Genomic DNA, 26,770 nt, shown 5'->3' with positions numbered 1-26,770 from the left:
TGTTTTTGTAGGTACAGCATCCGCCTCGCATTCGGGAAGTTCTGGGTTCGATATGCATGTAGTGACGCCGGTTACCCATCGATTTTCCAATGGGTACAAGGTTTCCCCTGTTGCGACACTCGGCTCTTCTAGGGTGATGTGCTTGGGAAAAGGGTCTTGGACAAAACCGTAGCACCAAACACGTGCGTTTCCCAAGCGGCGCGTTTTCTCGTGCAAAGCGCTTGAGGACCAGGCTTTACGCTTGCTCTTTTTAACACTTTGCTACAAAACAAACATATAATCTGTGAATACCATTTGGAATGCGTATAGTCGCAAAAGCGGCAGGCAGAGGATATACCAGTGGATTCTGCGTTCTCCTAACGCATATTCAGCAAAAGATTTCACCACTGCTGAAAAAAAAAAAAAAGTAAAGGAAAAAAGACAGACGATAATGCTCCAAAATTTTCATAGAAAGCGGACTACTTCAAATATGCGTCCTGGGCAGGCCCTTCATTGTTTTCTGGGTAAAAATTCTTCTTGCACGTTACTAGCAACGAGCAGAGTGTCCTATAGACTTCTAATGATATTTCTCGGTTTTGCTCATTGCTATCGGTTTCCCAATTGCCCCTAATACTCATCATACAGGCCTAACAGAACAGCCAGCTGAGCAACATGTGTAACAGTCCTTTATTTTTCCTTTTCACAGTGTCAGATCTTGAGCGGATTCGCACACTACTTTGGATTTTTGTATTCCTGTATTGCCACCAAAACAATGCATGCAGTGTAGAGACCACTCCGGTATAAATGTTTATTAACCCAAAACGCTCTCGCGCATATCACTAGCGACATCCAAAAGAAAATGCCGCACAATACTTTGCATATAGGAAACATCATAACTCGTGAGGGTAATAACACTGCCACTTTGGCGTTGCCGGAATGCTGCAGTGTAGAAGATGAAATGCGCGACCAGCCTGCATGTATCACGTTTCTCTACACGACAGGTCTTCGAGCAAATTAAGGCGCCAATCAACGCATGCAGTTGCCACTGTACCTGACAGAAAAGTGCTATCACCTTTCCTGAAAGGCTTAGCCTCAAAATCGAACTGAATATGGGCGCAATAAGCCTTTCAGGAAAGGTGATGTCACTTTTCTGTCCTTTCGCTTTGTCACTTGTCCTGTCACTTTTCTGACCGCAGTCATCTGGTGTCCACAAAACACCAACAGAGCCTTTTGGTCCGAGCGCGCACTGAAAAAGATGAATAGTTCTCGGCTTCCAAGCAGCGCGGTTACCCCTTTGAGCATGCAGGATCAAGAGCAAGATTGTCTCGGCCAGTTGCACGTGAGGACAGCAGCACATGCAATTACCGAGAGAAGTTCCTGGAAAGCGGAAGTCTCGATAAAGGGCTGAATGTCCTTGCAGTTCGGAGTCGCAGCCAGACATCGAGAAGTGCAGAGGGCAGGTCCAGCCGAAAAGTTTGGTTTGGTCTATGAGGTTTAACGTCCCAAAGCAACACAGGCTATGAGTAACGACGTAGTGAAGGGCTCCGGAAGTATGGACCACCTGGGGTTCTTTAACGTGCACTGACACCGCGCAGCCCTCAGGCGCCTTGCTTTCCTCCTCTATCGAAAAGCGGCCGCTGCGACAGGGATTGGATCCTGCATCCCTAACCACTGCGCCACCGTGGCAAGGCCAACCGAAATGTGCACAGCACATAGCACAATGTACGCAAAATCACACAGCACATAGCAAAAATGCGTCCTACGAACCGAAAAGTGCATATAGCATACATTTTCCGCGAATACATGCTTGAAGTGCCAAGCACTTCGCCTTTTCGTGACTTCCGTGTTACGGGAACTTCTGTGGGCACCTTCTCGGAAACGTTAGCAAGCACGTTTCGTTGAAGACGCTGTTTTCGAGCATGGTTCATGTATTGTGCTGAATCGCGTTGATCGCGAAATGACTGCCCTCTCCGCGCATGCGTCAATGGGAACACTTTCCACGAGAATAGGGGCATAAAGACATGCATAGTACAACAACACCTGGGAAGTTTGGCAGGATGCCAAAGAGCTGATACGGCTACCTCTTTGTTGCAATTTCGCGAAATTGCGTAGGAGGCAAGGTTCGTTTTTTTGTTTGTTTGTTTTTTACACCAACAGAATGGGTAGTGAATTGAACTGCGATGCTAGAGTACATTGTGCGCGCCTCGTCCATAAGCTTTCACACGACTCTCGTTGCTAATCAAACCTTGCTGCGCAATGATTATAGCTCAGTGAATTATCCAGAAGACTGAACTTTCAAAAGGTTCAATTACTGCATCTGATCTCGGCCAGTGAAAATTAAAGCATGGTGAGCAACAATGAGGCTGACGTAGTGAAGCAAGTCCAAAGCATGGATAGTGTATTTGTTGGAAAGTATCCGCTACAGCATACAGGTGTGTTCGGCAGCGCGGGAATTGCTTTCGTGTCAGCTAGACTGGACCGGGACGACCACATCAAGTAGCAAGCACCGCCCTCCCTGCAAATCCCTTACGTAAAACAACTGCAGATGATATTGGCACGTTATGTAATATCATCTCCCTCGCCCACTTCGTATAAGCAATACGTCACAGTAACGACAAAGTTCATACACCGCCTGAAGTGCAGCTCCTGGACGTCATGGAGACCATCAAGCTCCTTTCGTACCCAACTCCTGACTTCCTCACTGAAAGACGCTGCGAAGCCACTTGCAGACGCAGACGCGGCCCTATTTTCCCTTGCTTCAGCCACACAGTGCACTCAACGACACTTCCAGACCCCATCATTACAGAGTCCCGATCCAGTATACGACGCCGACGCACTCTGAGATCTCAAGAAAGGTCTTCTGAAAGTGAGAATAAATCGACTCACACCTTCATAAATTTACACGTTTTCACAGACGACATGAGTGTCCACGAATATAGCCTACAAACTCACTGGAGCGAAAAATTCTAATTTTCCACGAGAATATCGGCGCACAAATTGTAATGTTCGAGTGACCTTCTGTGGTGGAACTTCACTACTGTGTGTGATTTCTGTCCCGTGACCATAACGTTACTGCGGGGTTTGTGTCGTTAAACTCATCCTTTTTTTTTTTTAATGTGTGCTACATATAAGCGTTTAATCGGCCTTTCAAACTCATCTTGTGGAGACACGAAACAGACGCTGCATTCGCGTCGACGAGTGGATCAAGGAAAAAGCGGCCACCTCGTCGCGCGGTGTCGCGTAACGGTGCTCTCCTGCACATGCTCGCATAAAAAAGCGCACAGCCGCGTATATTGTGTTAGCGTAGAAGTCATGCAGGAGCCTTAAATCTATGCGCAAAATTATTACCGAATTATTGAAATGACTACTTTCTTTAACTAAGAGCTGAGAAGATTGGAATGGAAGGTGTGTGTGTGTGTGTGAGGGGCGGGGGGGGGGGGGGGGGGGGCGTTGTTGTCTTCGCAATTCTTGCGGCGTTGGATCACTTTTTGGAACCGCAGTACGCAGATACAAGTGGGTCTACTGATCTAAATGTTCTAAAGAAATACTTTATGACGTTTCTTACGCAACTGCGACCAGGTCTTTCTTTGGGGGGTAAAAACAGCAACAAAAAAGAAAGCCTTCATCTGTGCAATAGCAGATTCAGCGGCTGTATACTTAGCTACTTCGCAGCCACAAAGACATGTCAATCCGGTGGTAAAACGGACTTTCAGGAACGCGTAGGAACGGTCGGTGCGAAATCTGGCTTCTCCGCGCCCACGATTCCGGCATGCAGGAGAATGCGTGCGCTATCGATCTCTCTAGCGCCGTGCAGATACCAGGCCTCAACAAAATGAGCATAACTGATACGAATGCGATAAAAGTTTGACCGACATTTCGGCTGGAAATAGCTTTCTTTCGAAATATTCGGGCGAATATTCAGCCGGGCTTTTAAAGGGCGTTCACCGTTATAAGAGCCTTATTCGGGTATTTGAAAATAGTGAGCTCAAATCGAAAAAAAAAAATATTTGCGGGAACAAACTATCGGCCATAGGGGACACAATTCGCATCAGGCTCTTGTGATGATACAGGCAATGAACTAAACCACACTAATCAATATCTTAATTATCGCAGTTGGCTTGTTAGTCCCAATGGGAAGTTCGAAGCCGTGAATAAGTTGAGGTCTCATAAGTTTTCGAAACGAGTAAAAACTCATTTTCGTAAGTCCTAAAGCGCGAGAAAATCTGACGCTTTTATTTTTTCCTTACGAATCCGAAACTCAGCGCAAGAGACGCAGGAAGCTCGGCACACACGCGACGTCCGGCGATGACGTGTGCGAAGCTACGGCACTCAGTTCGAACTGCGAGCGCTACTGCGCCACGTCACGTGGCACTATTTGACGTGGCACTAAAAGAAGCGCCTTGCAGAAGAAGACCTGCAGCAGGGTTCAGGGGAAAGGCTAGCCATCGCCACCTGCAAGGTCATTTTTGAGCGACGGAGCAAAATAAAGTGCATGACACGCTGCAGCAGAGCAGGCAGTTCGAATTTGGCGCCGTAGTCACTGCAATATGTAATAAGCGAACGTCTCGTCTGCATCGAACTCTCTGTGCGCTATACTGCTCACAGTTTCGACTTCGTGCAGAAAAAGTGTCGGATTTCCTCGCGCTAGGAGGCTTTAGAATTGAACTTTTCTTCGTTTTAAAAACTTGTGACAACGTCTTGTTCACGGTTTTGAACTCCCCCTCCCAACTGCGATAATTAAAATTAATTAGTAGTTTATGATTGCTTAATTGTATTATTAGGAGTTTTGCAGAAAACCTGCCGCGCGTGAGAGTTTGTGCCTGCATACATTTTTTTTTTTTTCTCTCTTTCGGAACTCAATATTTTTAGAAATTTTTTTAATGTGTTCGCTGAAACAACCGTTATAACTCGCTTTTTTGCTAACAGCACGGTACCTGATGCCACTCCGGTCATGCCGCGGTATTTTCGCCTTATACGACCTCAATGCAAATAAATAAGAGACATGGCCTCACCGCATGCGCCGCGATTACCTAACTGGCCTACTAAAGATCCCGGTCATGGCCTCTTGGATCGCGAAGAAAACGAGACAGCATCCGGACGACGAGAGACGCGTGCTAAATTCAGAGGATTCCTTCGTATGGTTGACCGCGTCCACGTGGCTGTGTTAGAAGGCTACGCTCGCGCCTCGCGATATGCGACAGCGGAATCGCTTCGTGAAACCGCATGGTGAACTACTAGAAGCTGTCCCCCTCCATTTACTGGGTAACGTGCTATTGCGCTCCTGTCAGCTCGGAAAGGTCGAGTGCAGCGTCCATCTAGCTTCACAGCCAGGAGTCGGGTTCACGTGAAGCAGCTATGCGCGCTGCGCCCAAGCCGCGTTAAATGCGAAACATAAGTGCTGCTGGCAAAGCGCACGTCATGCGACGAAGACTGATGTCTCATCGGCGACTGACAATGAAACATTTTGGCACCACGCTGTGTTCGAATTTAGAAGTACGTGCTCCTCGAGTTTCTCCTGCACGGCAAACAAAAACCCGCTAGCCATGCTTTCCCCTCGGTAGCACGAAACAGAGAGCAAAATGTACCGCAACGGACTGATTTTCTTGACAGGGAAGAGGTCATAAATCTGACTTAAATGTCCTATGCGACCCAACATCACGGCCTTGAAATGACTCCATTTAAGTTCCTCCTTCATTTGCCTTCTATAAGCCCGAGTCTGCCTCAAGCGTCTATACAACTGTGAACAAACCTTAGGCACCATTGTTCCGTTTCTAACCGCACTCGGATCCCATCTGACAAAGTAGTTATTAATATGCGTTGCTCACGGTATCGCAAAGGAACTAAGGTGAAGGACTAGATTAAGAACGTCGACAGCCCTTCAACTGCCCTCTGCTTGTATTTCAGTGAATCCCTCAGCACATCTGATCAGTGGCCCTTTAGTCTTTGGCCGCAATTGTAACCTGAGCTTCTAGATAACACGCACTCATAACGGACATTCGCACGTCCGTCGCGACGATCGAGGGTGGTGTGATGGTGAACACTCTCAAGGTTAGGTCACATGTAACATGAATACTTTTGAAAGTAGACGATGGTCGAAACTGTCGTCCTCTCGATGCCCCAAGTTTCGAAATTTAAACGACAGTATCGTCACCATTCAAATAGCAGCGACTAAATGACTTGGCCAAAAACACTACGCTTACTATAAGTGCATACTGGCAACGGCATGGCTTAAAACTTTCTGGTATCCACCCGATACAAATGGCTGGCCAATAATAGCATCATCATCGCATAAGCATCTTCACAATCTTAATCATCATTTCGGCACTGCATTTCCGCGCAGGCACGGCTTTTCTGTGCAAAGCACTGTCCATTTCCTACGGTTAAGAGAAACACTCTCTCAGCCCTTTGTCAAATAGCACAGTTTACCATATCATGGACACACAGTGGCACTTTGAACACTAAAATAAGTTCGCAGTGCCGCGACAACTTGGCGAACTCCACGATATTTGACACGAAAGCCTAATAAACAATGTACAGCAGAAAACTACACTCAACCACTGTTCGTCAGAACCAGCCACACCAGTGTTCATCGAAACAAATAACGGCACCGCTAATCAACTTCACTGCTCCCAAATAAAAGAGCTTCTAAAAACTGAGGGAAAGGATAATTGCGAACATTCCCAACTTATCGCATAAAGTTCAAAATAAAAGGAGGTGTGCTGTATTCCTGGACACTGCGGTGCTTTTAGAATCTCGTTGCTACGCTGTGAAGTCGAGCTCATCACAGAAAAAAAAAAAAAAAATTATCTAAAATTATGTACACAGACCTAGCTAACCGCGCCAGTGGCCTATAAATGTTTAATGCACATAAAAAAAAATCGAGCTTTTAAGGAGCTCAGTAACATAACTTCGCGACGCTAGTTGGCGCTCTTACTCAAGCCGTACAAGTTGAGAAACATTGTTTTCTGGGTGCGAAGTTATTGCATAGCTAAAGATATAATAATAAAAATGCATCAAACATTTTGATATTTTTTTCTCTCTTTAAATAACTACCGAGATGTATATCGCCCGTTGCTACTTAGTTGGCAGTGCAGTGCGAAGATGGCACGCTTTAATGTGCAGCCGTTCCCGTATCAGCCACGGATAATAATTAAACCACGCCATGTGTACTGTGTTTTCGGCGATAGAAAATGCGTGGCATTAGGCACTTTAAAAACGGTGTAGTAATGCGCATTTGCATTAAAAATCACGGCCCAACTGGGTACCTTCGTCGACAATGAATTGCATTTGAGGTGCCGCAGCGCAGAATCATTTACCGTTAATGCAGGAAAGGAGTGGCACACTACTTTGTACAAGCAATTTTCCCAGCAGTTATATTCAACAGAACTTACGCACACGACTTGTAAGCGCGTCAACAAATTCGTTTCGCCCACTGCCAAAGAGTACGCACATGTCGCACTCGCCAAAATCTATCATCAGTGCTGTTAGGCAAGCTACACTTTATCTTCGCTGACTTTAATCGCTAGATTTTAATCGACAGCATACTTTTACGCACTATAAATAGTCGCAGTTGTCCCTCGCGTGCAGTTACATTTTCGGCAAGTCCTGGACTTTTTCGTGCGAGCGGCGCGTATTTGTTTGCTTTTTGAATTTCGTAAATAGTGTAAGTAGCTCACCCCTGTCCTTCCTCGCTATCGCTGCCTTTGGTACGTTTCTTGACTATCTCTCTCCCTGTCCAGCAAACTGAAAAAAAAAAAAAAAAGAAAAAGAAAAATGATATGAAGACAGATACTAAGGAAGTACATTCTTTTAGTTCGTACTGTTACGATTCGGCAGTTTCGATCCGATTAGGGACCGCTACTTTAATGACTTCCTACCTCAGCTCTTGCCCACCGTTGATTTCTAACTTCGCATAGGACAAAGTTAAAACCTACACTAAGAAATGAATGCGGATTTTGCAGTTCATTTCGTGCTTACTGGTAGCACTGAAATTCGTCTACTGCGGAACCTCTCTTAACGGGACAACAAGGCCCACCCTTCCACCGATATCAACGCCCTGTGGCCACTTAGCTTAAAAAGCATGCTCTTAGAAGCCAGAGGCACGGTCTACATCCCGCTTCCATCTTTCTTTTTTTCTTTTTTTTTTTTTTTTACGAACTCTAACGCGCGAGACAGGAACAGTTAAACAGGAATGGACAAGGCTATTTCCCTGATTGTTTCTTTTGACCACTGACTGAGGTATAATTACAGAAATTCTCAGACTTTGCCTGCCCGGCACTTTTTGTGCTGCTCATAACAGCTGCGAAATGCTTTCGCTAGAAGTCGGCATACGATACGGCTTGCGCGTTAGGCAGCCCGCACAGCCTTCTAGCATTACAGTATGCCGAAGCGCAAGAACTGGCCGATGCATATTCCCCATCCCGTGACTGCATGTTTACGAAAGGCGTGGAAAACGCGCCCAAACATGCGGTTTCTCTCCGACTTGAGCTAAACTATAAAAAAAAAAACATACGTTTTTTTTTTTTTTTTTTTTAAATGAAGCCTATTCAGTCATATACGCTTTAGAAATCAGGCTGTGGGCCCAACTCTTTTGGCGCGGATAACCAGACCGGGCGCTCCAACCTTCTACGCACTCTTTTAGCAGCCCCAAAGAGCGCGTGTCTTGCACCATACTCTCCAAAGAAAACAAATGCCTTCAGTCCGTTCCGCCGCTCGTCGAAAGTACACCGTGGGGCTCCGTCACTGGTAGCCAAAGTCGATGTAGTAGTCTCTCGAGTGCCTGCGCTCCCTGCGGGCGTTCTTGAGTTCGTCCCACGAGATGAGCGTGATGGATGAGGTTGTGAGCGTGTAGAGGAACGCGCCGCCCAAGCCCTTGGACAGACCGCGGAGTCCTTCGGTGCGCTTGATCTTGCGTACACAGTCCCAGAGGCTGCGGTAGTAGAGGCCCTCGCCCTTCGCGTTCGACGGCTGCGCGTACATGCGCGCCCGAAGCACGTCCACGGCCGCAATGAAGGGTGCCGATACGAGGCCCGATATAAGCGCCGCCAGCACCGTGTTGATGAAGATGTAGCGCTCGCGACCCTCGGTGGCCGTGTTGAGCAGCGTCTTGATGCCGATGAAGGTGGACATCTGCAAAGCCGAGCCGGTCGAGATGCGCAGAATGTTGGACGACGTGGCGCGCCACAGCCCGTTCCACAGACCCTGCGTCCGGTAGATGTGCATAAAGGCGGCCCTGGCGGTCCTGTAGCCGTGTTGGTAGCCGACGGCGATGGACGCCGTCGCGCAGTGCACCTGCGAACGCGCGGGCCGCGCGTCAACCAGGTTGCATGGGCCGTGCCATGGGCCGACCATGTGCTCTTTGATAAGTCTAATTGAATGCGAATACTTAATCGGACTAGTGGAAACAATGTGCTGAGGACATAAGCTAAACAACAATCGCAAAACAGATAGGAGACCTTCTTGTCCACTCTCCTTGCCATAAACAATATGCAGTGAATCTTCCCTGGATAAACGATAATTTTCTTTCTATTTTGTGCTGTTCTCATCTCGATGATTAATCTGCCTTGGGGATCACGGCGGCACTCGAACCTATGGCAAAAGTCTAAGATCCGGTTTGAATATAAATGGAAGAGCCTTTTTAGGCGACCTAAACTTAGGCTTGTAAGGAGTGTGATAAAACTCTATAAAACTTACAAAAAACTTACTCCTGCAGTGTTGCATGCATGATTTTGTAATACTCTGTTCAAAAGTACGATGAGGGCGGAGACTGTACAAATAATTCTACTAGTTAAGTTTTGTGTGTCAAAACTACGTATAAGTTAAAAAAAAAAGCGTGCCGTGGACTCGATCTGGATTAGTTTGCATCCCGAGTTTCTGCAAAATGGTTTGAAGTTTTATTGCGAAAGCAACACTACGCGCACTTTCAAGCCTTCGCGTGACCCGGCCGCAGTTACGTCTTACCCATGTGACGCTGTGACGTCACTTCCCACTTGACACACGGGCTGGCAGGAGCTGCCAACTTAGGTCTCTCGTTTCACATGGGGCGGTTATGTCAGAATCAGCCTGCTAGGACCCTGGCATTCACGTTACCCCTATAGGCCACTAAGGCACGTTTATACGGCTTGGTTAAAGCGGGGCTTTATATGTGGGCTGAGGAAGAAGAAAAAAAGAAGAACGCTCGGTCACCCGCAGCTAATGTTTTCGCTCAATATTTGGTTCAGCAGCGTTTTTTATTTTTCATTACTGGTCCATGAAATTAAGCCGAGAGTGACGGCCGCGGGGCTTTTGTGGATGACTAGTAATTCTAATGCGCGTGCGAAACGCTCAAGGTATGGCGGAGCGCAGTTGCGACCGCCTTTAAGGCTCCTCCTTCTCTCCCTCCTTGCAAGGTAGCAAGCTTCGTCTCACCTGGTTAACCTCCATAGCTGCCTTTCTGTTTCCCTTTCTTTTCTAACAACAGAATTGTGGATTACAGCTAGTTTCCTCGCGATCCTGAAAGGAGCGCAACACATAAGTGGTAATGAAAAAAACAACAACGTAGGTTTAATATAACGATTATTTCGCCATTTCTATTCCGCTGTTAAAATGTGCCGCGCTGACTGACCGATCCCGACGATAACCAAGAGTGCAAGGGTATGGCGGCGACTCAGCTAATCAAAAAGAATCAAACCCAAATATAACCGGACCGTAATTGCCCCTCATTTCTTCGCATATCGTAGCCTCTTCGCACTGAAGTGCGTGGAGTTAAGGTATTTCGCACCACATTTCCTAGCCAAATTGGAAGCACATCAAGGAGTAAGACCAAAGGAATGACTAAACCGAAAGAAAAGAGAAAAGGAATCAGCATGAAGCTGATTGGTCTAGCCTGCTATTCTCCGTTAAATGCTGGAGTTGTAGAGAAAAAAAAAAAAGAATACATAGGGGTCGATCGAAATGGACAAAGGACGCCAGTATGGAACACACGCTGGCCAACGCTGCAGCTAATCCAAAGCCCGTAGTCAAAGTCAAAATCACGTCTTGCGTAAAAGCGGTGTAAAGTTCGAATCGTTTGCCAAGTAAATTAGAGACTAGACGCAGTCATCTTTCAGCTTACGACCTACTAAGCTAGTGATGGCATTGGGGGCAAAGTACTTTTCCTAATCGCAAGCTAAGTTTAAACCACGTTGTGCAGCTTGCAGGTTCCATCCTCCAACCCGATGCTGACTCACTCGAACGCAGTGAGTTCGAATTTAGCGAATGACGGTCACAGCAACCAGACAATTCGCGCGTTTACCACTATTTAAGCGTTACACAAAGAAAAAAAAAAAGGAAATATCGACCTATCGTATGTACTTCCCCAGCATCAGCCTCGCGCTTTCTTTCCGCGCAATGCGCCGAGCAGCCCAAGCAGGCAAAGCGCAAATGCACGCACAGACGCTTGAACTCGATTTCCCACTTGGGCTGCTCGAGACAATGCGACTGCATTGGGTTCCAGCTTGCACTTTAAGGGCAAAATGAAGAAACTGAAAAATATAGTCACGTCGAGGTCTATTGGACTGCGCACTTTCACTTTCGTTATTTCCTGCCCGTTCCAGGTGCAAGAAACGAAAAATGCAGTTAATTTTAAACTATGACATCTTACTGCAACCTGGTTTTGGGCACCTACACCAAGATTGGTGTAGATGCCATACGTTTCCCCCAAAAATCGAGCAAGAGAAGCCTTATTTATTAAATGTAGTAATAATGAGCCCATAATAAAAATGAAGATTTCAACCGCTCTAGAAACGTTGCAGGGAGAAATTAGTGTTTTTGCTTTACGAAAAAGCTGAATGATATTTCGCCTCATGTTCGGAAATATACCTTGATAGCCCACTGACTTGCAGTTTGCGTGTACGCTTTCCTTAATCGCCCCAAGGGTAGGCACAAGTTGCACTACATAATTTATGCACAACTCATTAGTACTTTTATGCATTAAATGCTGAATGCGCGAGCTCAGAAAAGGCAGCAATGTAACTCGATTTATAAAAGAAGTCTGTTGTTTGCTTTGCCATGAACTCTTACATTAATTACCTTTTACGTCGTAACTTGAGTGAACGTTCCAATAAACCTCACTGTACTATGACATCATGACCCTTCATACACACACCCTATGTCTCTTTTACTTCCCCTTCCCCAGTGTGTAGTAGCAGGCCAGGGTCTCGTTACCGCCGGCCGACCTCTTCACTTTTCTTCTCATTAAAATACCTTCTCTCTTTTCTCTCCAATATTACACGGATTTTATTGTCCCGCATTAGGTTCACGCTGCGAAGCTCCAACAGTATTTTTTCTCTGTTTATTTTTAGAAAAGCTAAACATTTTGGCTATCTGTGCAAACTGACCTGTTTCCTGCTTCTTTGACTCTCTTCCCATGACGTAAGAATAAGCTTTAGGCTTCGTCAGGAGGCATTTGAGCCTCCTTCTCCCTCACCTGGCTGGCTTACTATTCAAACTTCACGCCAGGTCATGTAGTTTAATTCCTGCCATGAATACTGGAGTACCGTTGTCTGGTTGGTTACTTCCATGCATTTATGTAATGTCAACGTTAACCGCTAAAGGAGGCGGAGATTTCTTGCGTCGTTTCGACACATTTAAACCAGCGCTGACTCTGTGTACGGCATTCCAAATTCTTTCGCACTTCCTTTCTTTGAAATGACAGGGCCCCGTTTTCTAGAAAATCCAGCGCCTGCATTGTTGGCGTTGCGAGCGAAACATCCCGAGCATGCCTCTTGGCATGTGCAATGGTAGTAAAATGACTGTGACGTCATTGGACCACGTGACGAGGCCGAGTTGGCAGGAGATGCCAACTTGGATAGCGCCTTTTGAGATGGGGATCGAACCCACCGGGACCCTTGGATGCCGAGTAAGACACGCCCCGCAGACACATGCTTGCGGATTGGCTAAAGCTTAGTTAAACCTGGTCTTTCACATTATGCGACAGCTTACGACTGCATGCTGGGCATATTATTGATTAAGCGAGTATATAAAGCTGCGTTTACGCGATCGAGAATCCCTAACGGGAGCCGCCGACAGGAGTCGCTAACCCTGTCGCGTCATACCCTCAAAAACCCCGCTGGAGTGGTGCAGTGGTAGGGCGCTCGACTACTGTTCCCAAGGATGCGGGATCGAATCCCGGCCTCGGCGGCCGCTTTTCGATGGAGGCGAAAAGCAAGGCGCCCGTGTGCTGTGCGATGTCAGTGCAAGGCGGTCTAAACTTCCGGAGCCCTCCACTACGGCGTCTCTCACAGTCTTAATCACTTTGGGACGTTAAACTCAACGAACTAAACCATCATACCCTTAAAGGCGGCGCTTTAGTGTCTCATTTTTTTTTTTTTTTTTACCATAGCGCTATTTTGCAATATATTATGCAACGCTTTGTGAATCACTGTTTAAAAAGATATGCGAGGTAATCTTAACGTTTAAAGCGGAACGTACGGACGCGCACGTTGTCTTGTTTCGCCCGTGGCGAGCGACCCCTTACAAGTGCGCTTCCGCATAGCTGACTAGCGGGGGCCGCTCTGCGAGGTATACTACTGCTTAGCTGGCGATGCGGCGAAGGCCGCGGCTGTTTCCCCCGTCCTTTGAGGATAAGGGCTGAAGATAAGATCTGTTCGTCTCCCGCTTGGTGTTCACACGAAATGGACGCCACATTCTGGCATTGCCGCGAATCGAAGAGGATCGGTGCGACCAAGTGGGTCGTTTACCCCTTTTTATCTGAGTAGGTCGCCGGCACAGTAGAACGTTGTTCTGAGCATTTTTCTGTAAAATATATGCGTTAGGAGTGATACTATACAATGTTTGCACACTAACGAGATAGAAGAACCGCCAGCGTCCCGTCCCTGCTTGAGCTCTGTGTTGTCAATGGCACAGAGAACGCATGGGAGCAGGATGTTTCCACGCTGTTGTGGAAAGATTATAAGAAACGTGGCAATACATTCTTGGACACGGGTACTCAACCGATATTAAAAAAAAAGAAAAACGCTTAATTGGACTGGAAGGGCCTATGTATATACGCGGCGGTGTTTGTCGAGAAACGTCGCTGAGCACATATGACTAACGAGCACAAGTTCGCGCGCGGAGAGTGACTGCAGGCCTTGTATAAACGGCATGGATGTGTGGTGGTATGTTGTTTCATTATCAACAGAGAATGTAGGAAGTGAGATAACTTAGAGAAGTATTTCGCTCGAATCCAATTTCATTTTGATGCTTCTCGCGCTTTCCACGTGAATTCGTCCTCGATGGAATCAGACGGGTGGATGCCAAGAATCGAATGGAATACAAAGAAGAGAAATATAACGACCTTACACTTCTTTCGTTCCTTGCATTTATCGTTTACGAACAAACTGAGAGCGCGCAAGGCGCAGTTTAGCACTCCGAGAAGACAGTGCGCCAAGTAGGGCGACCTCATTTCTCTCTCTTTCCGCCTGTAAGCACGACCTGATTATAAACGAAACGTAAAACGGTGGTGGCGCTCTATCAGATTAAATTCGAGCGATAGTGAACGGCGAACTTTTATATCATGTTTTCTACTAAGAAGCCTGACAAGCTGACAATCGCTGCGTCTTGCTTACCTCAGCTCTGTTGCTGCCACATTTCCGTTGTACTACGGTATTCATCATCGATGCAATGGATTTTAAACTACCTCCAAAACGCACGTTAGATGCCTACTATTCCGCTTTCACATCAGCCTCCTTCGAACGCCAGACGCCGATTTTTTCGCCGCATCTCGTTTATTCCTCAATACCATTGAGAAACGAAAAAAAGGCTTCTTCGTTGACAGCAGGTTGCATGATCGGCACATGAGCGCGAGTCGATATTTCAGATTTAAAAAGAAAAAGAAAAGACAGACGATTACAAAACGCGATAATGTGAAATTTGAGAACAGCCCTACAGGTATTTTAGTTTTGCGACATGCAGAGGTAAATAATTTGAGAGGGGCATGTTTCCATATACGTGCTGTTAGAGCCTGCTCTATATCTCCCCTTAAAACAGTCCTTCGACTAAAAGTGAATTCTTTCTCAGTACATCACTATTGTAAAGGAGATACCTGCATGACACCTGCTCGCGCAGCAGTCATGTTTTGTCGACCTCGCCTCGAGCTGCGAGGGAACCACGAGGGACGCGTTTCTCTTCTGCACAAACGTAAGTCACCACAGACAATTTGCGCATTCTTTGAGCTTCGTCTTAAAGCTTATGATGCAACCGCCTCAATGGCTCCCGACTGCGGCTACCCCTTCGGATTTGGGGTCGCGTGCTTTGCTACTCGCTTAATTATTACTCCCTTAGTTTGTGCCTGCATAAATTCACATATGCTCATCTCAGACACAACCTAAAGCATACCTAAGATGCAGTCTTAAGCAACCCCATTATGTGACAGACCACCCAACATAGATGCAACGACCCGCTTTAACCAAGCGGTCCGCCGCGTCCCCGCGAGGTGTAGGGGTTGCATGGCTCGGGATTCAAGGGTGCCGAGTTCGACTTTTATGCCACCTTCCCATTTGGCAGCTGGATGTCTGGGTAGCAGTGTAATGCCACCTGCATGCGTGCAATCTATACTCATATCAGAGGCTTGATCGTGATTTTTGGTCGGCCATCTCCACCGCCGTACCCACGTCCTTCATATTCCACCTTTCCCTCTTCCACCGTTTCCTTCCTCACTTTCCACGCGCACCCCTCCTCCGCCTTTCATTCCCGCCCTTCTGTGGGATGCATCCTGCTCTCTCGTCATAACCTTGTGCTTTCACAGTAGTCATCCTTCGGCTTCCTCTCCATACCACCAGACTCAGGTGTCGCATTCCTCAGCCCTCGTCATACCCTCCTATTTCCACGGTAGCCGCCGCCCTACGGGTACTTGTTCCCTTCGTAGCCCCATTTCCGTTGCGCATTCCTTTGTTCTCGCCGCACAGCCCAAGCTTCTTCCCTCTCCCATGTAGGGAGGAGGGTGAGGTTCCAACTCTCTACTCTATCCCCTGCTAGATGTGACAGGTGGCGTTTCGGTCTGCTGCTACCTGCCGCAGCTGGTAGGTGACGTGCTATGCCGACGACAACTGCGACGAGGACGCACAATCCGAGAACGGGTGCCTCACAGCTGCGCCCTGAATTCTAGCTGTGGTGACCATGGAAGCAGTAGGAGTCCCCTTTATCGCCGCAGCTATGTTGGATAATCCGAAGCGTCCACTCCGAGTCGTGAAAATTGCCAGCAGGATGGGACGCCGGCAAGGCTTGCCGGTGTAGCAACCTCACAACGCACGCTGTTAAACGCTCACACACAAGACCGTTGTTCATGACTTAGAAGCATGAAAAAAAAAAAAAAAAAAAAACGTAATGAAGCGAGGACTGCATAATATCGGCGGTCTGTCCTTTCATTTATGTTACGGTACATAAAGCAAGAAAACACCTTCACCAGCACACTCGATGCAACTGCACGAAACGCAGTTATTGAGTGCGGCCAACGCGGCTCTCCTCGAACACAGGACGTATAGCTAGCTGCCCGTGTGCAGTGAGAAATAACAATAAACTCGCTTTTCCTGCACCTAGCCACTTGCCCCTGTATTCTCAAGGCCTGTCACGGGGCGCGCGTGGCACTGAATACAGATGAGCGCATATACACCTGTCTCGGGGGACGAACCAGTGCCCGTAAACTTGGCCACGGACAACCCATAAAGGAAAAGGGTTTTTTTTTTTTTTTTTTTTTGGCACCGGCTGGTCAGTTGGGACGTGCGCTCATTTCATACGTGACTCGCTGACAATGCCGGAAGATTTGCGGATGGCACACCTACAGCCTTTGGACTCCGAGCAGCATGCGGCCCCAATACCAATGCAGCGCGCAAAACCGAAGAACGCGGCGATAACTGCGGTAACATATGATTAGCCGGTACTCTTCACCGCCTTCTTCTCTATATGTGACATAACATGCCGGGAATTTCATTTCATTCATTCGCTAAACTGAATTCATAGACCTTATTATTCCCTAAAGGACATCGCTTTTGAGCTTATAGATTACCTGGCGTGGCCTTGTTCAAGCCTATATTTAGATGCTCCCTGGATAAGCGCTTCTGAACAATTCCTAGACTGAACTGAAGATAATGGAATAGTGAATCCCACAACGTAACAATATATCTACATGATGTTTGCCACGCTACTTCTCAATAAAATAAGGCTGCACTTGGTCATGAACAGAAGCGAGTCGTCAGTGCACTGGAATATATTTCAATGAGCCAGGCATATGAGGATGAATTAATTTTTACGACCGAAAGCGACAACTACGACGGGCAGCTCCAAATTTACTCTGAAATAAAGGAGTAATTACTCATTGACATCCACCCAATTTTTTTTTTCTTTAACTGCGAAGTTTCTGAGAAAGCTGCATAGCTTTCCTTTGTAGATAATGAAATAGTGAATCCCACAACGTAACAATATATCTACATTATGTTTGCCACGCTACTTCTCAATAAAATAAGGCTGCACTTGGTCACGAACAGAAGCGAGTCATCAGTGGTGGACGTCAATGAGTAATTAGTCCCTTATTACAAATCTACTCTACATTGGGGATTTTCCCCTAAATATGTGATCAAATTTACTTTGACTACCTTCAGCTCCACCGAAGATACAGTGCACATGGATTAATGGATTTTTACGTGAAAACCGACACTGAGGGCTGAGATACACGCCTTAGAGTAGGCAGCTCTGGGATATTTTACAGCACTCAGGATTCTTCGCGCTGAAATCTACTAACCCCCCCCCCTTAGTTCTGGACACTAAAATATTTGTCTATACGGCACAGTTCTTTCATTTTGCCTCTATCGGAATGCGGCCAGCACCGAGCCTCGCAACTCGTTCTCGGCAGCGGGGTAGTGGGGCGCGGCGAACCTGCATGTGCGTCTTCAGTAGGAAGAGCGGCGAGCCGGCGAACGCCCCGACAGCGCCTGCCACCCCGCCGGAGATGGCACTCAGCCGAATGCTGGGCTCGAGGTTTTCATCCAGCGTGAAGCCGAAGTCCTCGATCGTCTGGAACATGCCCAGCCGGAGCCCGTTAGCCAGCAGCTGGTAGCCCAGGCCCGGCAGCAGGCCGCGGTAGATGGCGAAGATGCCGTCGTAGCGTGCCACAGTGTACAGCGCCTGAGGCACGTTGCGGTAGACGGGCCTCTTCCGCGCCGACTTGTCTGTGTGAACGGTGCAATAACGGGAAGTCTCTGTAGCCCCCTGAACATTAAGGCAACAACGTCGCTTCCACTAGCCCTTTATTTCAGTTTGAAATGAGTCCTTAGAATGCTAATAGCAAAAAAAAAAAAAAAATAAGAAGAAGAACGAGAGCAGAGGGCGGCACAGGCGTCTGTAAGTGGTAAGCCGCTATTGGGATAATAACCTCTGCATACTCTCGTCTTGTTACGTTTCACCTGCGCAAATGCAGCCGCTGGGCTGCTTTAGCGGATAGTTAATTTTAATTAACTGTTCATATTAATGATAAAACACAGTTTGTTAAAAACAGGCACGAGAAGTGGGGCCAACCTAGCAAACCGTTACCTGAGAGCCAGACATCACTATGTATCAGCTCTGGCAAACATCGCCCATGTCCGGTACCGCTCCTCGCTGACAAAAATGTCTTGCCAAGCAACTCGTTGCGAGTTGCATGCGGTGGACACCTGATTTCATAGTTAACCTACTGTGTACACGATGTTGATGAGCTAGAATCAATCGACGGAAAGATTGTTATAGTTGTTTGTGGATAGTAAGTTAAACTTTTCGTCATTTTATTTTTTGTTTTGTTATTTCACTCGAAGCACTACAATACATGGGCGTACTATACGTGTAGACGGGTTATGGGTTATAATGCTACCCTGTGTAGCTCTGCGCACCTATCTCAGTTCACACTGGCGGTTAAATCGTGATTCATAGCACGCCCTGTCGCCACTAAATAATGGCCCATCCAAATAACATTCAAATTGTTTCGAATTCTAGTAGTGTTCGCAATGAATACTTTGAAGTGGCTCTTTGTAAATAAGCGCGCGCGAAGAAAACTACCTCCTCCAATTTAAGTTATAACTTAAGTTTTGGCCCCTGCATTGACTCCTGCAGCATCTCAAGACCAATCTGTACGTACGTATCTGTACAGACGTATCTGTACGTCTGTAAGGAAGCGTACCTGACACCTTCCAGAATTTCACTGTGCGCGAACACTGCTCTGTATCGCTCTTCATAAAACTCAAATTTGTCGGAGGAATGAGACCCCCCCCCCCCCCCCCCCCTTGATATTTTTTGGGCGAGAACAACAAAAAGAGCAAGATATATGTTCTCGCACAAGGAAGGTACATTAGCAGCACCAAAGACAGCGGCGCACCTTTGACCGGCGGCTGCAGCTCCCCTTGCAGCTGGATGCGGATCTTGGCCACCTCGATAGGGTGCGTGATGAGGCTGGCCGAGCACGAGGCGACGGCGGCGATGGCCACCTCCATCACGGACGCAGCCTAGCTCTCTCTCCGGCTCACGGACGAGAAGGGCCTTGCGGACGCCTACGAGAGCAGCGGCGACAATGGCAACAACGGTTTGTGCGGTTCGCTGATTATAAATTCCTCCTGTTTGTCCAAAATTAAATTAACCGCGAGTCTGCACACGTCCTGTTCTTTTGTGGTTCGTCTTTGTTTCTGCTGTAACGCATTGACGCTTTCTCAACCTTGTCTCAAGAGCAATTTGCCCTACTTGCTGCTTTGCTATGCTTCATTATGCAGACCTCAGCTGCCGCCAAACAAGCGCTGCGCCGACAGCGTTACACAGAAATGGCACTGTAGTCGCGCGGTCTGCTGTTTTCCTTTCAGTTTTCTTTGTTCACTGATTTTAACTCAGTTTAGTTTACACATTGAAATTAAAGAGAGAGAGCACAGTGGCTCAAAGAAAACGTAAGTTATCGATATCGTGTCTGAAATGGAAGGGGGCATGGAATTGTTTTGCGGATAGAAGACAACCGTGTAACGTAATGGATTCTTGCAAAAGGTTAACGTGTCAGGTGCCAACGGAGTCAAGTGGGCGGCCGATGTCAGGAAGTTTTCGGAAATAGGGTGGCCTCAGTTGGCGTAGCACAGGTTGACAACCCACCCCCGGATATGTGCCTACACCTGGTACATGCTGACCACGTCACAGACAGTCGCCAATCTAGCGATTATACGGCGAAAGGTATACAAACCACTCGATGTGGGAGGACGCTAAGTGCGGTCTCACCAAATTTACAAATACTCGGCTGTTCAATAACTTAATACGGTTCACGTTCGGACCGTTATGCCACAGCCTCAGTCGTCCCCTGTCCTGTGGGCTTCTTTACACTCCACGAGTTGTATCTGTGGTTTATGTTAAGCAACAGTCACCCGAGATACGCTTGGCGGCAATTCTTCGTTTCTCGCCACTCTCTTGAATGCTATCGAAGGTGAAGACTGAAGGGAGAAAGTAACCGGACTCTAATTTTGATGATTCCCCTCTGTTACACCGCCTCCTCTCTTACGGCCACGTTAGGTCCTTCCGTACTACACTACCTCAAAGTGACTACATGTCTTAGTTGGTGTCTTCACAAGAACACGGAAAGAGCTGAAATTTTGATGCATACACATTCTTCCAACAGCAGCAAGAAGATAAAACACAGCGCAAGAAATCATTTCTCGCTATACGCCACTGGCGTCAATGCTGCAATCAACCACGCTTCAATCACGCTGCACCACATGTACAAGGACGCACCAAAACGAATTAACTTCAATCTCAAAGAAATATTTCATTTATGCACGTTCACACACTGTCACCCTAATTCATGCGCAAGAAAAACCCAATACAATGCAATGCAATACAATACAATACACTGCCGCCTTCGAAAAGGTCCCGTTTGACAGCAATACAGAGCTCCCAATGCTCCTGCCACTGGCACAGAAAGTGTTCTGGAAGTGTTCTTTTCAAAGCGCGCCAAGTACCTTCCGCGATTTTCGCTGGAGTGATGTCAAAACGTGAAAATCTGGGCTGAATCTTCACCTCTGGGAAGAGAGCGGAGTCCACAGGAACTAAGTCAGGCGAGTAAGGTTGGTGTGTGAAATCATGGTTCTTCGGGCGGAGAATTCGGGCGTCGAGGGCGCTCGGTGACAAGGACCATCCTGCTTATCGCGCGCTACATATTCGGACATTCGTCCCATTCCCAAAGGAGTTTCCCAATGGCGTCGTACAACCTGCCGACGGGCATCCTGTCATAGTAAATGTAAGCAGTTATATCTGATGTGAACTGAAATCGAATTGGATATAAACTGCTTACTACCTCCCACGGCTGCCAGCCGGCGAGGTAGGGGAAAAGAAATCCTCTCCCTTCGGATCTTTGATATAAATGACATGTGAGATACAGTGGGACTTCAATGATTTTTGCATTAAAACCCGATGGGGTACTTTAAGAGTCCCCAGCAAATTTCTAACAGACATCTAGGTGTTCCTTCTACTCTTGGGTCAGAAGCATGGGGACGAACTTAAGGGCAAAAGGACGCACGTTCGAATGACACGTTAAAATTACCTGGACAGTTCCATATATGACATCTCGACTGCTACATGCGCCTCGTACGTTCGTTTATTGAAGACACGCGTCTCTGGCGGTGGGCTATTGCTTTGACGAAATCGAAACGCGCGCACACCGCACTTCAATGTGAAACTCACAAATACCGCATCGACAATGGCAGCAATGAAGCGTATTCTTCTACGACGGTCCTCGTGCGCGAGTTGCCAAATTGTTAATTCATCATTTTGGAAAGGCTGAGCATGTTGAAGGGTCTTCCTTATCTCTCTTTGTCTTGAAGTGACTTTCTCGCGCTCTTGGACCGCGTGCGCCACTCAGAACACCTCGTGCAATTCACAGCGCTATCATTGCAAAATTTGCCGCCGTGCCAAGCGTACCTGTGGAAGGCTTGCCCAATTTCATGCAGAATACAGGCAGGCCAAAAGAAGACAGGCAACACCCACAAACAACGCCGCAATAAACCGAAACTCATGCCAAAAGACCACTCCGTTGCCTCAACCTTAATGCACGTAGCATCGTTAGTAAGTTTGATGATATTGAAAGTATTATGACACATAAGCCGCATATTCTTGTAATCACTGAAACTTGGCTTCCCCCTGATATCTCCGACGAGGAAATAACATTACCGGGTAACGCAATTCATCGCAAAGATTGAAATTCGCGAGGCGGTGGTGTTGCAATTATGTATCAGCAGTTATTGCTTGTCTCTAGGTTACCTGATATACTTGCACTCGAGTGTGTCATCATTAAAGTAGATTTCTAGGGGCACAGTTTCATCGTAGGTTACTTTTACCGTCCACCTACTCAAGACAGTTTTTTTTTTCTTTTTTTAAGCTCAATAAATTTCTTTGTTCCATAAAAGGCTATTCTTGTAATGTCCTCTGAGGTGGTGACTTCAAAATGCCGTCAGTCGACTGAAGTAGTGATTTTCCTGAACCCCTTTCTAGTACAGTTGAACCTTTTCCGCACCTCATATTATTCCATCACTTAGCTCAGTTAGTGAAATGGCCCACCCGAATTCAAAATAACAAAGCATCAGTCTCAGATCTATTTCTTGTAAGCAATGCAGTGCTGAAGCGTCAGCCCGGAGTACATATGTTTAATGGAATATCTGATCACAAAATGATATTTTTAACCGTTCAACTAAGCCGTCCTACTGAAAATAAGGGGAAAAAATGCTTCCTTCCGAAATTTCCGCGCGCTGAAGACGTCGATATATAGACACCATGAGGTCGCTGTCTGGTTTAATTTCTCTTTCTGAATCGGACACGTGCAATGTGAACGAGCTATGGGCTTTATTTAAGAACCTAGTCTTGAAATGCGTCAAGGACTTTGTTCCGATAAAGTTGTGTACGTGACAACGCACACGTCCGTGTATAACCAAGAAAATAATGCGGCTAGGACGCAAAGTTAAACGAATAAGAAATAAACACCGTCGGTTCCCCACAGATATCAACGCCGGTAAACGTTCTGACATACGTGTGCAACTAAAAATGACTATTCAAAAAGCACTACAATATTATCAAAGTGTATCTTTGAAGAATTATCTGTTGTCCTCCCCAGCTAAATTTTGGCGACCCTTTTCTCCGAGGAAAGAGATCGTGACTGATAAAGCTTCGATTGCAATGGCCTTCAATACGTCTTTATATATATATATATATATATATATATATATATATATATATATATATATATATATATATATATATATATATATATATATATGTATATATATATACGGATGACGACGGTTGAAAGCCCAGCTTTATTCTTTCAGTTGAGTGGCCGCCAATTGACAATATCATAGTGGCTGAAGAAGGCATTTTAGTTTTTTTTTTTTTTTTTTGTTAAATCTAGAGAACAAAATATCGCCTGGAATTGGCGGCATGGCAACAGCTTTTCTCGTGAGATATGCCAAGTGGTGCTCGAAATATTTGTGCATTCTATTTAATAAGTCTGTCGTGTGTAGCAGTTCCGAATGACTGGAAGTACGCAAAGATTACACCAATACCCAAAACAGAAAACCGATCGCTTATCACTTCGTACAGACCAATTTCATTGTTGCCCACATGTGCAAAAGCTCTTCAGCATATTATATTCAAACATATTTCAGTCTTTCTGCATGAAAACAACTTAATATATCACAGCCAGCATGGGTTTCGGAAGTTTTATCTACAACAACACAGCTTCTAGAAACTATTCACGAATTCGCGGAAATCCTAGACAGATGCAGGGTCCGATTGGCATGATATTCATCAATTTTGAAAAAGCGTTCGACCGTATCTCACTCTAAACTACTACCAAGCTGCAGAAAATGCTTAAAAATGATTCACTGACTGCATGGATTTCTGCATACTTGTCATTACTGCAGCAGAGCGTGTTTACTGATGGTGTGCGTTCTGGCTCAGCACCTGCTCAGTCGGGCATTCCACAGCGGTGTGCCCTTGGGCCCCATTTCTTTCTAATAATCATCATTGATTTAATGAAAGAAGTGAACGTAAAAATTAGATTATTTGCAGATGACTGCATACTATATCAAGAAATCAAAAGCTTAAATGACCAGGTTTGTTTGGATTCTTCGTTGGCCAAGGTAGAAGCGCGGTAAATGAGAAGATGGCAAATGACCATTAATGCAAAGAAAACGGTCGCTATGTGAATCACACGAAAACGGCACCCTTTAAAATTTTCTTGTAGCATCAGTAGTAATCTATCTACGGTCAGCAGTAGGTCTCATAATTATACATCCGACCTCAGATGGAACGAACATATATCCTATATTTCAAAAAAGGCAGCGCGCTAGTTTGGTTACTTGAGGAGGTCGCTACGACAGTCGACACAATAAATCAGTCTTTTAGCGCACAAAACATATATCCGACCGATTCTTGAGTACGCCTCAATAGTATGGGACCCGTACGGCCAGAAAATTATCACACAAATAGAAAGCATCCAAAGGAAATCTGTTAGGTTTGTATTTCACTGCTATAACTGACAAGTATCTCCGACAGTTCTTATAAACAAAGCAAACTTGGAGACGCTTCAATTGCGACGGTATAAAGACAGATTAATACATGTATTTACTTTATCACGATATGCTGGGGACAGATAAGGATGTGTACATTAATTCAGATCTAGGCGCCCAACACAATCTAATCACACACACAAAAAAAGTTTTCTTGCAAAAACGACGTATTTATATACTCTTTTTTTTTTTTTTTCCTTCCAAGGTCAGTGAGCGAGTGCGTGGAATGCGCTCATCGCCAGTACGGTCATTCTGCGGCATGCTCGACAGCATCTAGACTGTATATCTTTGTAATATTATACCCAAACCTTCGAGTACTTTGTTTTCTTACCTGTTATATTCCACCGATTCCTTTTCCAGCTCAAGCCATCGAGCATGTATTTTTTCATATCACAACAATTTTGATGCCATTTATGCACCATGTTCTACATGTCACGTTTTATTTTTGTTTGCATTTCTAGTGCTTGATTTCTTCCTTCCGTTTATAAATATATATTTGTGTTTGACTGGCAACTTGTCCAGCACCCGTCCTGAGCAAACTTATTCCTTGTGGTCGTTGTATCATTACCTTTTTTTTTTGGTTTTTGTTGTTGTTGAATTCATGTAATGCTTTTCCTGCTGTCCATTTTGTTCCCATGCTTTGTTCTGCCCACTCTTGCCAAAGGCCCAAGACTGAGGCCGACAATATCTTGAAAATAAAAATAATAAACGTCACGCTCGCTCTTCATTCTCGCAAGCTGTTCATGATAAAATCACATGCGCACGCTAACGCACGTGATCAGAATAGCAGCAGTTGCACAGGTGTTTCCTGTGACTGTGTGTGCAGACTTGTGCTGCCTCCTGTCGGCACGCTACAAATCTTTTTGACGCTATTTCGATCAGTTTCGACTCCCTTTTAACGCCTCGACCACGAGCGGCCTACGCCAAATGTCCACAGTTATCGCTCTGCGTTATCCCCCCAAGCTTCTTTTTCGTCTCGCGGTAAAGGAGGAAAAAAGGAGTGCCGCTAAGCGTAGTTGTTAATCCTTTTTTCTTTCCTACTGAAATTATGCAGCGAAGTAGCCCGTCTATTTGTCTCATCGGCCTGCAAATCGAGTTTGAAAACTCGCAAACGCGTTGAGATCAACATAGTGAGCACACTTCGACCAGTCGAAACAGTGGCCCGCTCGCTCTGCCGCACAGTTCACCTGCGGACTCCAAGTCGTCCAGTTCTACGTTCATTTCTTTCCCTCCTTGTTCAACGTTGTGCTCCTGCGGGAACACAGCGCTTCGAAAAGCGACCATTGTCTGCGCGTTTTTATGCAACGGCACTAAGCGGATGAGACTGCTGCACTTGGGTAAACACGCATTGTCCCTCCTTAATGAGGGACCTCCAATTACCGCGCGCCATCCGAAAAGGAAGAAGGAGCCGCGCGGCTGCGCTTTCATCTGAGCGCTCTCCTCTATTTGGATCTAATTAATCGCTCGTACGCGTCGCCCTTCGCCCCGTCCTCTTATTCAGTCACCTGCGCCGGCCGTGGCGATTTGTATATACACCATACAAAGGTAACGCTCTTTTTTTTTTTTTTTGCTTTTCTGTCACTCACGTCGGCAACGTTTTCCTTTACTCGAACGGAAATATAACGCAGAAGGTGTGTCTGCAGATATTATTTCTCTTCACTTAACGCAAACAATGCGCCAGCTAAAGAAACTCGGCAATTTTCTCCACAAAACGCGCGCCTATAATATTTCATGTGAGCTCGTTTATTCGCGTCACATATTCAAGAATTGCAAACGCTCACGTATTCGAGGACCGAAAAGCTAAAGCAATCGCACTTCTGGTTGTTTCCCGATTGGCGCCCCATTTACACGGGGCAGAAAGAAAACTGGCATCACGAATTCCCCTCCTACTTTTTCCCTTCCGGCCTTGTCCCGTGGGCTAAAATAATGATGCCAATTTTATTAAAGAAGTGCGAGACGTTGCCCTCCTCCTAAGACAAAAGAGAAAATGCAGGCGCCCAGCTCTGCGAACAGCGCCAGTCGCGAGGTTCCCTATATAGGACGGAAGAGCTCATCTGCGCGCGGCGCCGCGTGACACATGACGGACAGCATCGGCGATGACAGCGCCGCGGTAAAAGGGGGGAAAAGAAGAGGGAGGCCCAGTCACCGAGTTGCGGCGAGAAGCCGAACACGTTAAGAAAAACCAGTCTGCGGCGCACAAGATCGATGGCGCTGGCGTTGAGAACAGG

The 26,770-nt window shown here is 46.4% G+C and overlaps 1 protein-coding gene across 1 annotated transcript in view; it reads right to left on the bottom strand.

Annotated features, from left to right (window-relative positions):
* Positions 1-3,972: 3,972 nt before the first annotated feature.
* Positions 3,973-26,770, bottom strand: part of LOC146202540 (solute carrier family 25 member 35-like) — a 49,995-nt gene continuing 27,197 nt past the window's right edge. The window contains exons 2-4 of the mRNA XM_084588206.1: positions 19,334-19,505; positions 17,866-18,158; positions 3,973-9,270 (exon numbers count right to left, since the gene is read on the bottom strand). Coding sequence (XP_084444332.1) covers positions 8,719-9,270; positions 17,866-18,158; positions 19,334-19,448 — 960 coding nt within the window. The 5' untranslated portion in view covers positions 19,449-19,505 and the 3' untranslated portion in view covers positions 3,973-8,718. The remainder of the gene's footprint in view (positions 9,271-17,865; positions 18,159-19,333; positions 19,506-26,770) is intronic.

This window comes from Amblyomma maculatum, chromosome 1 (assembly GCF_055883805.1).
Source record: "Amblyomma maculatum isolate TAMU_Amacu chromosome 1, ASM5588380v1, whole genome shotgun sequence".
Classification (NCBI taxonomy): Eukaryota; Metazoa; Arthropoda; class Arachnida; order Ixodida; family Ixodidae; genus Amblyomma; species Amblyomma maculatum.
This window is presented reverse-complemented; position numbering and strand designations above follow the sequence as displayed.